We start from the raw sequence: 11,298 nt of genomic DNA, 5'->3' as shown, positions 1-11,298 counted from the left end.
GTGCCGGAGGAAGCGGGAGCCGGAGCGGCCGGGCAGGGGACAGCGCTGTGGCCGCCGCCGGGCCGGCCAGCCCCGGGCAGCGCGCTGGCCAAGCCGAGGTGGCGGGCACCGGGCACGACCGAGAGGACCGGCGCGACTCCGCGGAGCGCTGCCAGCGGGGCGCCAGGGCCGCCACCTCCCGCCTCCGGGACCTGGCAGCGGAAACGCCTCCGAGGGGGCAGGTGGGCCAGTGCGTGCGGGGCGGGGGGGGGGGGGGGGGGAATGTGTGCGTGTGTGTGTGTGTGCGCGTGTCTGCAGCGTGTGTGTGTGTGTGCGCGCGCCTGCAGCGTGTGTGGCGGGGATGCTGTGTGATGTGTGTCTGTAAGGAGTGTGCGATGTGTGCAGGGGTGTGTGCCTCTCCGTGTGACTGTCTTCTGTGTGTGTCTGTGAGGCAGGGGTGTGTGTAGGGGTGGGATGGGGGTGGGGGGCTGGGAGCTCATAGAAACCCATGCAGGAGGGAGGGCACTCGGCAGGACGGAATGTGTGTGTGTGTGTGTGTGTGTGTGTGTGTGTGCACACTTGTGTGCAAGGCTGTGTGAAGGGTGAGTGGGGGAGTGTGTCATGGGTGCTAGGTGTGGCTGTGTGTGAAGTACGGGTGCTGGGTGCACATGTGTCCCCGGCTCACCCTCCCCTTCCCCATCGGAGGTGTGTGCAGGGAAGGGTTCCTGGGGAGGGGGTGTAAGCTCCTGCAGCAGCGCCTTGCCTGCCTGGCCATCTTCCCCAGGAAACCAGAGACGGCCAAGCTGCCCCTCCCCCAAATACTAGGGTTAAAGGGAAGGGAGCAGGCCAAGCCCCAGGAAAGAGGGGAAAGGCTGAAGGGACAGAGCTTCTGGCGGACCAGGGAGCTCACTCGGCTGCCTTCTCCATCGGCGCCAGATCCCCGAGCCCGGGCTTGCCCCTCCCAGGCCCTGTACTCCTGGGTCTGGGTGAGTAGAGGGCCAACCGAAGACGTTGTGGGGGTGGGCCTGGGTTGAGACTCGTCTGTGAGGGCTCGCTTGCTCACAGAAGGGCGCTGGGCGCACAGGAGCCTCCATCAATATCTGAGGTTGGAAGGGAGGACAGAAGAGAGGGCGGGAAGGGATCTGCGTCTGGGAGTCAGGTCCATCCCATCTACTATCAGTCAAGGATGAGAGCAGCTGGTTGTGGTCTCACCCCGCACTGAGCAGGTGCGGGAGGCAGGGGTCTGGGGAGAGGGGCCTTAGGGAAACTGAAGGGGAGAGATTTGTGCTGGGCGCTGAAAGGAGGAAGGAGCTGGCAGCTCTCCTGGGAAGAGCCCTTTGCATCCTCCTCCCCACCCCCTGCTTCTCTGTGATCAGAAGCCTCTCTCTGGGGCCATTTCCCGCAGGCAGCCAGGGCTCACGGTGCCTCTCCTTCCTCCAGGACCTCCGCGCTCCGAAGGTGCTGAAGAGCTGAGTCCCTTACCCACGGAGGCTGCCTGAGACCCCGTGGGGCCATGGCGGGCCATGGCTGTCTGGGGCTGGGGCTGTTCTGCTGGGTCCTCCTCGCTGTCCCCGTGGGCCCCCAGCCTGCTTCCTCCATCCCGGGCGCCCCTCTCACCACGCTGACCCCACCACCTCAGAGCGAGGCCTCTATGCTGTCCCTCAATCTGGGACTGAACTTCAAATTCCACCTTCGGGGACCTGCTTCGGCCTGGGGGGCGCCCGTCACGGAGACCCACCCGCTGTCCCCCGGGCAGAGCCAGGAGCTGGAGGAGGAGGCGGCCAGTGGACTGAGGACTGACCCGCTTTGGGATCTGCTGGTGGGCTCCCTGGGGAACTACTCCCCAGAGTGGGGTTCCGCTGAAGGCAGCGCCACCCCCTGGGCCTCCTCCCTGCCTCTGGAATCCACTTCCCCCCTCTCTGGGCCCACCACCCGGCCTACTGCCCCCTACCAGCCCAGGGCGGGCACTATGACCTGGGACACTGCCCTGATGGCCACAGCACCTCCGTCCAGCGCCCCCAGGCCCCAGCAGACGGAGCTGGAAGTGCAGTTTGACATGTCCCTGAGAGCAGGGGCAGCCCCCACGCTCGGGCATCGGACCCTGCCCCTGCTGCCCAGTCTGCGGGCCAGCCTGGCAGAGATTGCTGGGCGCCTGGGACCGTTCGGTGAGTACCCACCCCGCCCTGGGGATAGCCCCTGCTGGGCTGCCTGGCAGGGAGGAGGAAGCCTCAGCTGGGCTCCCTTTGCAGGGTTCTTCGGCACCACTCTGTCCCCTCTCCGGAACTTCTCAGGCGGGAGCCCGCCGGGCCCGGCGGCGTCCCCGAGCGCTGCCTCCAGAGCCTCTGCTTTGCCGGGTGAGTGCTGGCTTCATGGCCACAAGCATTTACAGACTTCCTCTGCGCGGCAGGCACCGGACCCGGGGCCTATGCAGCACGCCCTTGCTTCCTTGGCTCCAGGGGAGGTCTGCATTGCTTCTTCCTGGCCCTGGGACGTGGGCCCCTGCTCCCAGGGGGACATCCTCTCCTTGCCCTGTTAAGTTTGGTTTGGTCCATGGAACTTAGCTCGTGGCAGACACGTGGCTCTCATTCCTGGGACGGTGGCTCTCTGAGGGCAAGTTCTGGGGAAAGACTGGCTTCTCCACCAAAAGCCCAGAAGCCAAGGCTGTAAGATGGCACTCAAACCCGGCGTCCTCCCTCTGCAGGGTCCTTTGGCACCACGCTGTTCCCACCCCCGTCCTCCCTGGATAGCAAGCTTGCAAGCCCAGGCCCACCAGGCCCACTAGACCCAACTGCTTCTCTGAGCGCCGCCTCCGTTGCAACCACATTGCTAGGTAAGCGCCCCATTCATGTGAGCTTGACAGTTATTCATTGAGCACTTACTACAGGTTAGCCACTAATGGGTGTCCCGGGACCCTTTGGTTTCATTGTCATTTAATCATAATCGCCGTTCTCTTCATCATCACCATGGAGATACATGTTCATGGCTTGAGAACAGGGTTGCTGGGGCCAGTCCCACACAGAGTTAAGTAATGGTCCTTGGAGAGTTTTGCAATCCCGGGCAGAGCAGGATGTGGACACATGTATCAGGGGCAAACAGACACCGGAACTCCCTCATGAATTCCACAGCCTCTGTGCCAACCTCACCCGCCACTCCTGTCTGTCTGGCCCGATCCCTGTCCCAAACCCAGACTTGGGGCTCTCCCCTTTGCTGCCAGATCTGACATGACAGGCTGTCAGATACGGGCAGGGCTGGGCTCCTCACTGGGAAGATCGTGAGCAGACAGATGCCGCCCTCGTTCAGGAAAGCATCCAGACGAGCTGCTGGTGCAGAGGAAAGACCGGAAGCCCCGGAATCTTGAGACTTGGCTTTGAATCCGAGTTACTAACTGGCTGGGTGACGTTAGGGCAAGTTATTTGGTGTCCCTGAGCCTAAATTTTCTTCAGATATCTAGGGCTTAATAATAGCACTTATTCTGTTATTGTGAGCTTCCAGGGAATGTAAGCTCCTGGCATGAGGCTGGGCACAAAGTAGAAGCTCATTCAATAGTTGCTGTTAACCTTGCTTTTCTCCCCTACTGCATCGCAACACATGTCCAGACCCTCCTCTGAGACACTGCAAACCCTGGCCCCAATATGTGATAGGGTAGCCGAAACTGGTTTGGCTCAGTGGATAGAGCATTGGCCTGCGGACTGAAAGGTCCCAGGTTCGATTCCGGTCAAGGGCATGTGCCTTGGTTGCGAGCACATCCTCAATAGGGGGTGTGCAGGAGGCAGCTGATCAATGTTTCTTTCTCATCGATGTTTCTAACTCTTTATCCCTCCTCTTCCTCTGTAAAAAATCAATAAAATATATATTTTAAAAAAAGATGTGATAGGATAGCACAGTGGTGGGCAAACTCATCAGTCAACAGAGCTAAATGTCAACTGTACAACGATTGAAATTTCTTTTGAGAGCCAAATTTTTTAAACTTAAACTATATAGGTAGGTACATTGTTATTAACTTAATTAGGGTACTCCTAAGCTGGCCTTTGCTAAAAACTCAAGGGGCCAAAGAACCGCATGTGGCTCGAGAGCCGCAGTTTGCCCACCACTGGGATAGCACATAACCCACAGGACAGAAGGCACACTGGCTGGGGAGAGGTTCTAGTAGGTGAAGCCAAGGGAGCCATGGAGAGGGACCTCCAGGCCCAGCTTTGCTCTGCAGAAGGTTTACTGTCGCTGTGAATCCTCTCAGTCACCCCACACTAGGAACCAGCTCAGCTTCTAGAAACCACTGGTGGCCCAGCTTCTTGCAGCTCCAGACTCAACACTCCCAACTGTGGCTCCCTCCTGCATGCTCCCTGTGCTCCAGGTGCTGCCCAGGATCTGCTCCGAGGTTGGGGGCAGGCTCTGTGGCCTCGGGAGGAAGGATGCAGCTTGGCAGTCTCCCAGCATTGGTGACAGCCGCGCTGCCAGGCAGGTTTAATGCATCTGGACAGTGTCAGAGGCAGCCCAGCCGGCCAGCCCCACCCTCCTTCCCCCTCTTCACTGATGGCTGCGGGAACCCAGCCTCTTCCTGAGTATTCCTCTCGGACAAACCCAAGCCAGCTACAGTCCTCTCAGAGGGAAGGCCCAGGAGCTTTGCTTGGACCAGCGGTGTGTGTGGGGAGTGGTGTCAGTCAGGGCACCAAGGGAGCTCTCTGTCTCCTCTAGGACCTCTCTAACGTGGGTGCAGTTAACCTTTGACCCCAGGGCTTCTGTTGCCTTGCATCAGGTCTCTTCCCCTAGGACAGAGCTTGTATTCAGCCAGTGCATACAGAAACAGTTGCTTAGGTTGTGAGAGACTTGTTTCACTTGATAAGCACCCACTGACCTTAGCTCCCTCCACTCCCCTCCACTCCCTGACCACCCTAGCTGGCACCTGTGCCATTTCCAGTTGTTAAATATTTCAAATGTCACTCTCACAAAAAGTGTCAATCCTCCATAACCCTGGAGGTGGGGGGTGGGGAGAGGGATGGGGCCAGGACATTGAACAGGCTGCCGATCCCGGCATCCAGAGTGGAGTCTGCCCTTTGATCTGGGCAGCTGGTGGATAATCAGGCCTGACTTCTCCATAAATCCAGCGTCTCCGCTCTGGGCTCCTCCCCAGCTAGCCCAAACTCCCCAATTACTCACATTGACATCCCATCTCCTCCCTCGACCCTGAGGTCAAGAGGGGCCGCAGGGCCAGGGTGGGACCATCTTGTAAGGGAGCTCTGCTCAGGAGAGGACGTCTCTCTCTTCTGAGGGAAACTGAGGGTTCCTCTGGGGAAGGTGAGGCCAAGTAGACCCTTTAGGCCAGGGGTCTTCAAACTATGGCCCGCGGGCCACATGCGGCCCGCAGAGGAGTCTGATCCGGCCCGCCAGGTTTTTTGGGCAGTGAGCGCAGCCGAGGTGTTACAGTAGGAATTAGTAGTTCATATAGTCCGGCCCTCCAGCTCTCTGAGGGACCGTGATCTGGCCCCCACTTTAAAAAGTTTGAGGACCCCTGCTTAGGCAGAAGCTGGGTCTTCTCCACCTGCCCCCACCCACGTGGCCCAGTGCTGAGTACACCGGGCAGGCCGTGCCCCCAGGAGCAGTGCATCTACTTAGAACTCCCTCCTTTGACACCTGAGCTGTGCCTGTGCTTTGCCTATTTTCTGGTTTTCATTCCTTTTCTGGCTTCTTAGTTGAAACTTGCTCTAGTTGCCAGAGTGCTTTGGGACAGAGGTGAGTGATGGGGTTTCCTGGAGCTGTCGGGTGAGAATGGAGCAGACCTCTGAGAGCCGTACTTGTCTGTACAGTGATCGAGGAGGAGGCCTGCGGGCGGCAGGCTGGTGGGGCTCCTGGGCGCGGTCTCCCTGCCTGGCTGCAGAGCGCATCATGGCCCAGGGAAGACCAGGCACACTCATCCACTTGGCAGAAGATGTGGGTTGGGCAAGGGCATGGAGGGGACCAGGAATGAGGGTGAGGGAGGGAGCATGTGGTCATCAGCAAGATGTTCTTTCCAGCTATGTCTTCATTAGGTATTCAGGGATGGTCCGTCCATTCAAACAGGGTTTATGAAGTGAGAATGTCTTGATGTTCACTCATTTGAATAATTGTTGATTTCCTAAGAAAGTTTAGGATGTGCTGAGGGACAACAGGCTCTTGTTAGTTAAATTGAGAACTAGTTGGAGGCCAGAAACGGTCTCACTAACACAATCACAAACTGATGATTGGTGACGGACATTAACCAATAACGATGACACCAACAACAGTCACATATGGAATGCTTATTATGCTCAGACACTCCAAACAGCTTTGCACACATCATCTGTTAGTTTTACCCTCGCAGCAGCCTCTGCAGTGGGTACTCTTCTCCGATTCAGATATGAATGCGATGGAACAGGGACCAGGCACTTGAAGCCATTGGCAGTAGGCAGTGAGCTGTGGATATTTAATTTTTTGGCTGCTCCCTCTCCGCCCTCTGCAGTTGTCTGATTCTATCTTCCCCTCTTCTCTTTCCAAAGCCAATTTCTGCCTCTTTGCTCCTTTTCCTTGTTCTCAGGGCTGCTCTGTTTTGCAAGTCCCCAGCAGGAGCTGGCACAGCCTGGGGCGGGGTGTTCCGGGTTCTTCCTGTCTGCTCCAGCTGAGGCATGGCTGCTGAGCATGGCTGGGAATGGCTGGGCATGGCCCAGCAGTTGGGGCAAGAATCTGTTTGTCAGGAGACCCTCGCCCCTCCTTTTACAGCAGCCTCCTGTGCACCTCCCCATCAGCATCAGGCTGTCTCCACCCTTCTCCACCCTCTTTCTCCCTCCACCCTTGCCAGCAGCTGCAGCTTTGCTGAGTCCGGTAGGTGGAGTAGGGAGAGGTCCAGCTTCCAGCACCCTCCCTTGCTGCCCAGCCATGGGGAGAATCCTTGGACCTAACTCTTCCTAACTCATCGAGTAGAATTAGGCATCTTACTCCTCACCTCTTATTCGACTTCCCTTTCTCTCGGGATGAGGGGAAGGTGCTGGAGCACAAGATGAGGTTGGAAGCCTGAGTTATCGAACCCCAGAGCAATCCCTGAGGGGCTCACCCACTCAGCCTTTTATCCCACTATCATCTCCCCAGTGGTTTCTTCCTAGGAGTTCAAGGGTAGCCTCAGGGGGAGTCTATTCTCAATGCCACCTTCTAGAAAATGGAGCTAGAACTAAAGAGGCATCTATATTAAGAGCCTTAGACCAATGTCTTTGTGACTGAGTCAGGATGGGGATCACAAGGGAAGGCTGAGGGTGGGGGGTAACAAGCAGGAAGGCAAGTGGAGTGGGCAGGTATTCTCCTCAGGGCGCTGGGCGGGGACAGGAATGTCCTGCTGCATATATGTATAAGCGCCCCCATGCACGAGAATGAGCCTGCGTGTCTGTCTGTGTGTCTGTCTGTGTAGAGGTTTTCCTGAAGGGACGGGGAAGCAGTTGAAAGGGGCAGGGGAGTCTCTCCTAGCTCCAGGGTGGGAGCTGGGAGTCAGGGGTGCAGAACAAGCAACTGGTACTAGGAAGAGGCTCTGGGATTCTGGAGAGGGGCTCCGCTGGGGCTCAGATGTGGATTCTGGTGGCATCGGGCAAGTAAGAGGATTCGTTTATTCAGTGTATAGCCTGTATTGTCCGGGATATCATTTATTCAATGCTAACTCTGTGCCAGGCACCACGTTAAGCTCAGGGATTCAGATGTGAGCAGAGCAAGCAAAACTTTTTGTCCTTAGGAAGCTTCCTTTCGGTGGGAGAATTGAACTAGAAGGGGCTTCCACAGTCCCTCCCAGTTGTAAAATTCTGGGACTTTTTAAAAATATGTATATTTTATTGATTCTTTACAGAGAGGAAAGGAGAGGGATAGTTAGAAACATCGATGAGAGAGAATCATCGATCATCTGCCTCTTGCACACCTCCTACTAAGGATGTGCCCACAACCCAGGCACATGCCCTTAACCGGAACCGAACCCGGGACCCCCCAGTCCTCAGGCTGGCGCTCCATTCACTGAGCAAAACCAGTTTCGGCAAATTCTGGGACTTCTTCTTCTTCTTTTTCTTTTTAAAAATATATTTTATTGATTTTTTACAGAGAGGAAGAGAGAGGGATAGAGAATTAGAAACATCAATGAGAGAGAATCATCGATCAGCTGCCTCTTGCACACCCCCTCTACTGGGGATGTGCCCGCAACCAAGGTACATGCCCTTGACTGGAATCTAACCAGGACCTTTCAGTCCGCAGGCCTATGCTCTAGCCATTGAGCCAAACCGGTTTGGGCAAATTCTGGGACTTCTTAAGAAAAATCCTTTGCAATAGGGTTACAAAGTGAGGAAGGCAAGTGCACAAAGCAGGGAGCTGGGGGTGGGTTGGGAGGTATCTGGGAAGGCTGTGAGAGCTGAAACTTCTGGGGGAGGGGAAGGTGTGAGGTCCAGTCTCACATTGAAGACGGGTGTGCTGGAGGCTATGAGGACTCTGACCGGCATGCAGGCTCCTGGCTGGGGGAGAACATAGTGGCAGGACGAGGGAGGCTGCACAACTGCTTCAGACAAATTTTCTTTGCCCACAGACGCCACCCTCCCCACCTTTGGTCCAGAGGATCCCTCTCCTGCCAGCCTCGGAAACCCTTCTGTGCAGCCGGCGGGGTGTGGGCCAGGGTCCTGCCACGTTGAACTGCCCGAAGGCGAGGGGCAGCCTCCTGCGGCCCCGCTGTCCCTCTTCTTCCTGACCCTGGAGGCCGACTGGGCGGAGGCCCGGGCTCGCTGGGGGTTGGCCTGGGAGGCCCACGTGTACGGGGTAGGCGCCCTCTTCGGCCTGGTGGCCGCGCTGGCGCTGCTGGCCCTGGCCCTCTTGCCCTGGCGCTGCCCGCCCGGCGCCCCCTGCCTGGCGCTGCTGGACGTGCTCCTGCTCTCGGCCGGGGCCACGCGGGCGTTCCCGCTCTTCTACGACGCCTACGGGCATCGCGACCGGCTGCCCGCGCTGGCCTGGCTGCTGCTGCAGGACCTGCCGCCGCCGTGCCTGGCCGCCGGCCTGGGCCTGGCCTGCCTGCTGCTGGCCCGGCCGCGCCCGCCGCGCTGCCCCGCCGGCCTGGCCGCGCTGCCGCTGCTGGGCCTGGCGCTGGCGGCCGCCGCCGCGCTGGGCAGCGCCGCCCACCGCCCGCTGCGGCCCCTGCGGCTCGCCTCCCGCGGCCTGCACGCCTTCCTCGCCGCCCTGCTGTCCGCCCTGCTACTGGCGCTCTCCTGCTGGCGGGGCCGGAGGCGGCGGGCCGGGGCGCCCCTCGGAGGGTCCGGGCTGCAGGGCGCCACGCCGCTCCCGCCGGCGGCGCGCAGCCCCTTCGCCCCGCGGGACTCCTGGAGGCGCGCGGCGCGCACGGCCCCGGTGGCCGGCGCCTTCGGGCTGCTGAGCGGGGCGCTGCAGGGCTACGAGGTGCTGCACGCCCTGGGCCTCGGCGGCCAGCCCGGCCTGGCGGGGCCCTGGCCCTGGTGGGCCTTCCAGCTGGGCCTGCGCCTGGGCGAGGTGGGCATCGCGCTGCCGCTGGCGCTGCTGGGCCTCTACCCGGCGCTCTGCAGCCCCCGCGCGCCGCCGCCGCGCTGCTGGGCCAAGCTCCTCCGCCTGTCCCCGGGCCACGCGGCGCCGCTGCTGCCCGCGCGCTGGGTGCCCGGGGCGCCGGACAAGGAGCCTCTGGGCGGCGCCATCGCGCGCGGCGACGCGGAGCTGCTGCAGCTGTGCGCCCTGGCGGGGCCGGGCCCCGACCTCCTGTTCCAGGGAGGCTCCTGTCGGGGCTGCGGGGGGTCAGCGGCCCACCCGGCGCCCCCCTCCCCAGCTTCCTCCCCATGCAGCGACTGCACTGTGGACTTCGCCCCGCCATCCCCCATCAACCTGCGGCGCAGCATCGAGGAGGCCCTCTGCAGCGAGGCGCTGCTGGCGCCCGGGCTCTTCCAGGGCCCTGCCTTCGGGGAAGCCCTGCCCGGGCTCGGCCTCTACGGCACCTCCTCGCCCGGGGCTGGGCCCAGTGGGAGGTCCGAGGAGGCCCCGGTCATCTCCGCGCCCCCAGGCCTTTCCTCCCCCGGGGCCTGGCCCGCGGGCAGTAGCGCGTCGTCAGGCTCGCTGTGTGGACTTTCCCGGGACAGTTCGTCCATGCTGCTGTGCTCCAGCCCAGACCGGGACCGGGCCCCGCGCTGCCCGCTGGTCTGCGTCCTCAGCCCCCCGCGGCCCTCTGCAAGCAGCCCACGCCTCCCAGCCTCAGGATCCTACCAGGCCCTGTCCCCGTCCTCCCGCGACTCCCCAGAGCCTGCCTGTGAGCTGCAGGCCCAAGAGGCCTTGCTGCAGGAGCAATTCCTGGACGCCTGCCGGCAGATCGACGAGTTGAGCATGGGCAGCGACACCATAGACCTGTGAAGAGGAAGCCCCCTCGGGACCAGGCCATACGCCCCCTCCTGGCGTCAGCCCTGCCCCTGACCTGCACACTGTCACCCTCCCCCCATCCGGCCTGACTCACATACCTCGCCCTGCTTCCTCCCCCATCCAGGGGCTTCTGGGTGGGTGGGTCAGCAGCCAGGCTCTGTGGATTGGGAATTAGTGCCGCCTCCTCTGGAGCCCTGGGCGTCGATGCCCTCGCCATTCTAGGCTGGCAGGGGTCCCACTTGCCTTGGCATTCACCAGCAATAAAGCTCCAAGGTGCTCCACTCCTGATCGCCACTGCCCGCTCTGGTACTGGGTGAGGGGGGCTATCCTCAGAAGACCTCGGGATGGTCCTCAGCCCCCGTGCCCACCTCTGCCATGCCCAGGAGTCCCATCCCTGCGGGAGAGACTCCCCGTTCCCACAGGACCCTCCCCTGGAGAAGGAAGGGTCCATGGCCCACCTAGGAGACTCTACAGCTGTTGTGTGGGGGATGAGCGCTATCAGAGTTAATTTATCAATAAAATATTTTCAGAGGAGAATGGTATGACCTTCTTGGAAAAGCTTACATGAGACGACAGCGTTAGTGGTTCTGCCAGAACTGGAAGAGAAGCTGCATTTAGGTGGGGTGGGTCCATCCCAGATCCCAGGGACCTTTACTCCCAACTGCAAGGAGTTTTGTCCTGTCTGGGATGAGTGAGGGTCCTGGGGGCAGCCCCTTGAAGACCATTTGACTCTCTGGGCTTTCCTCACACCCCCCCCCCCCCCCCCGAGATGGAACGTGGCCCTTAGAGGTGAGGCAGAAACTACAGTCTTTGGTGGACTCTCGGCATTTCTGGGAGCTGGGCTCAGGTCCTGGTGTTCAGGGGACTCGGGACTAGTTCTTTTTTTTTATTATTAAAACTTTAAAATATATATTTTATTGATTTTTTTTA

The 11,298-nt window shown here is 60.1% G+C and overlaps 1 protein-coding gene across 1 annotated transcript; it reads left to right on the top strand.

The window, feature by feature from the left end:
• On the top strand, positions 1-10,902 carry PRRT4 (proline rich transmembrane protein 4). The gene is made up of 6 exons (XM_045576571.1): positions 1-221; positions 1,420-2,144; positions 2,229-2,333; positions 2,681-2,809; positions 2,969-2,974; positions 8,534-10,902. The coding sequence occupies exons 2-6, from the start codon at positions 1,493-1,495 to the stop codon at positions 10,360-10,362; spliced, it is 2,721 nt and encodes a 906-aa protein (XP_045432527.1). The 5' UTR covers positions 1-221; positions 1,420-1,492; the 3' UTR covers positions 10,363-10,902.
• The last annotated feature ends 396 nt before the right edge of the window (positions 10,903-11,298 follow it).

Source organism: Pipistrellus kuhlii, unplaced genomic scaffold (genome assembly GCF_014108245.1).
Source record: "Pipistrellus kuhlii isolate mPipKuh1 unplaced genomic scaffold, mPipKuh1.p scaffold_m20_p_10, whole genome shotgun sequence".
In the NCBI taxonomy this organism is placed as follows: domain Eukaryota; kingdom Metazoa; phylum Chordata; class Mammalia; order Chiroptera; family Vespertilionidae; genus Pipistrellus; species Pipistrellus kuhlii.
The sequence above is the reverse complement of the archived record's forward strand: the minus strand, read 5'-3'. Positions and strand labels throughout refer to the sequence as shown.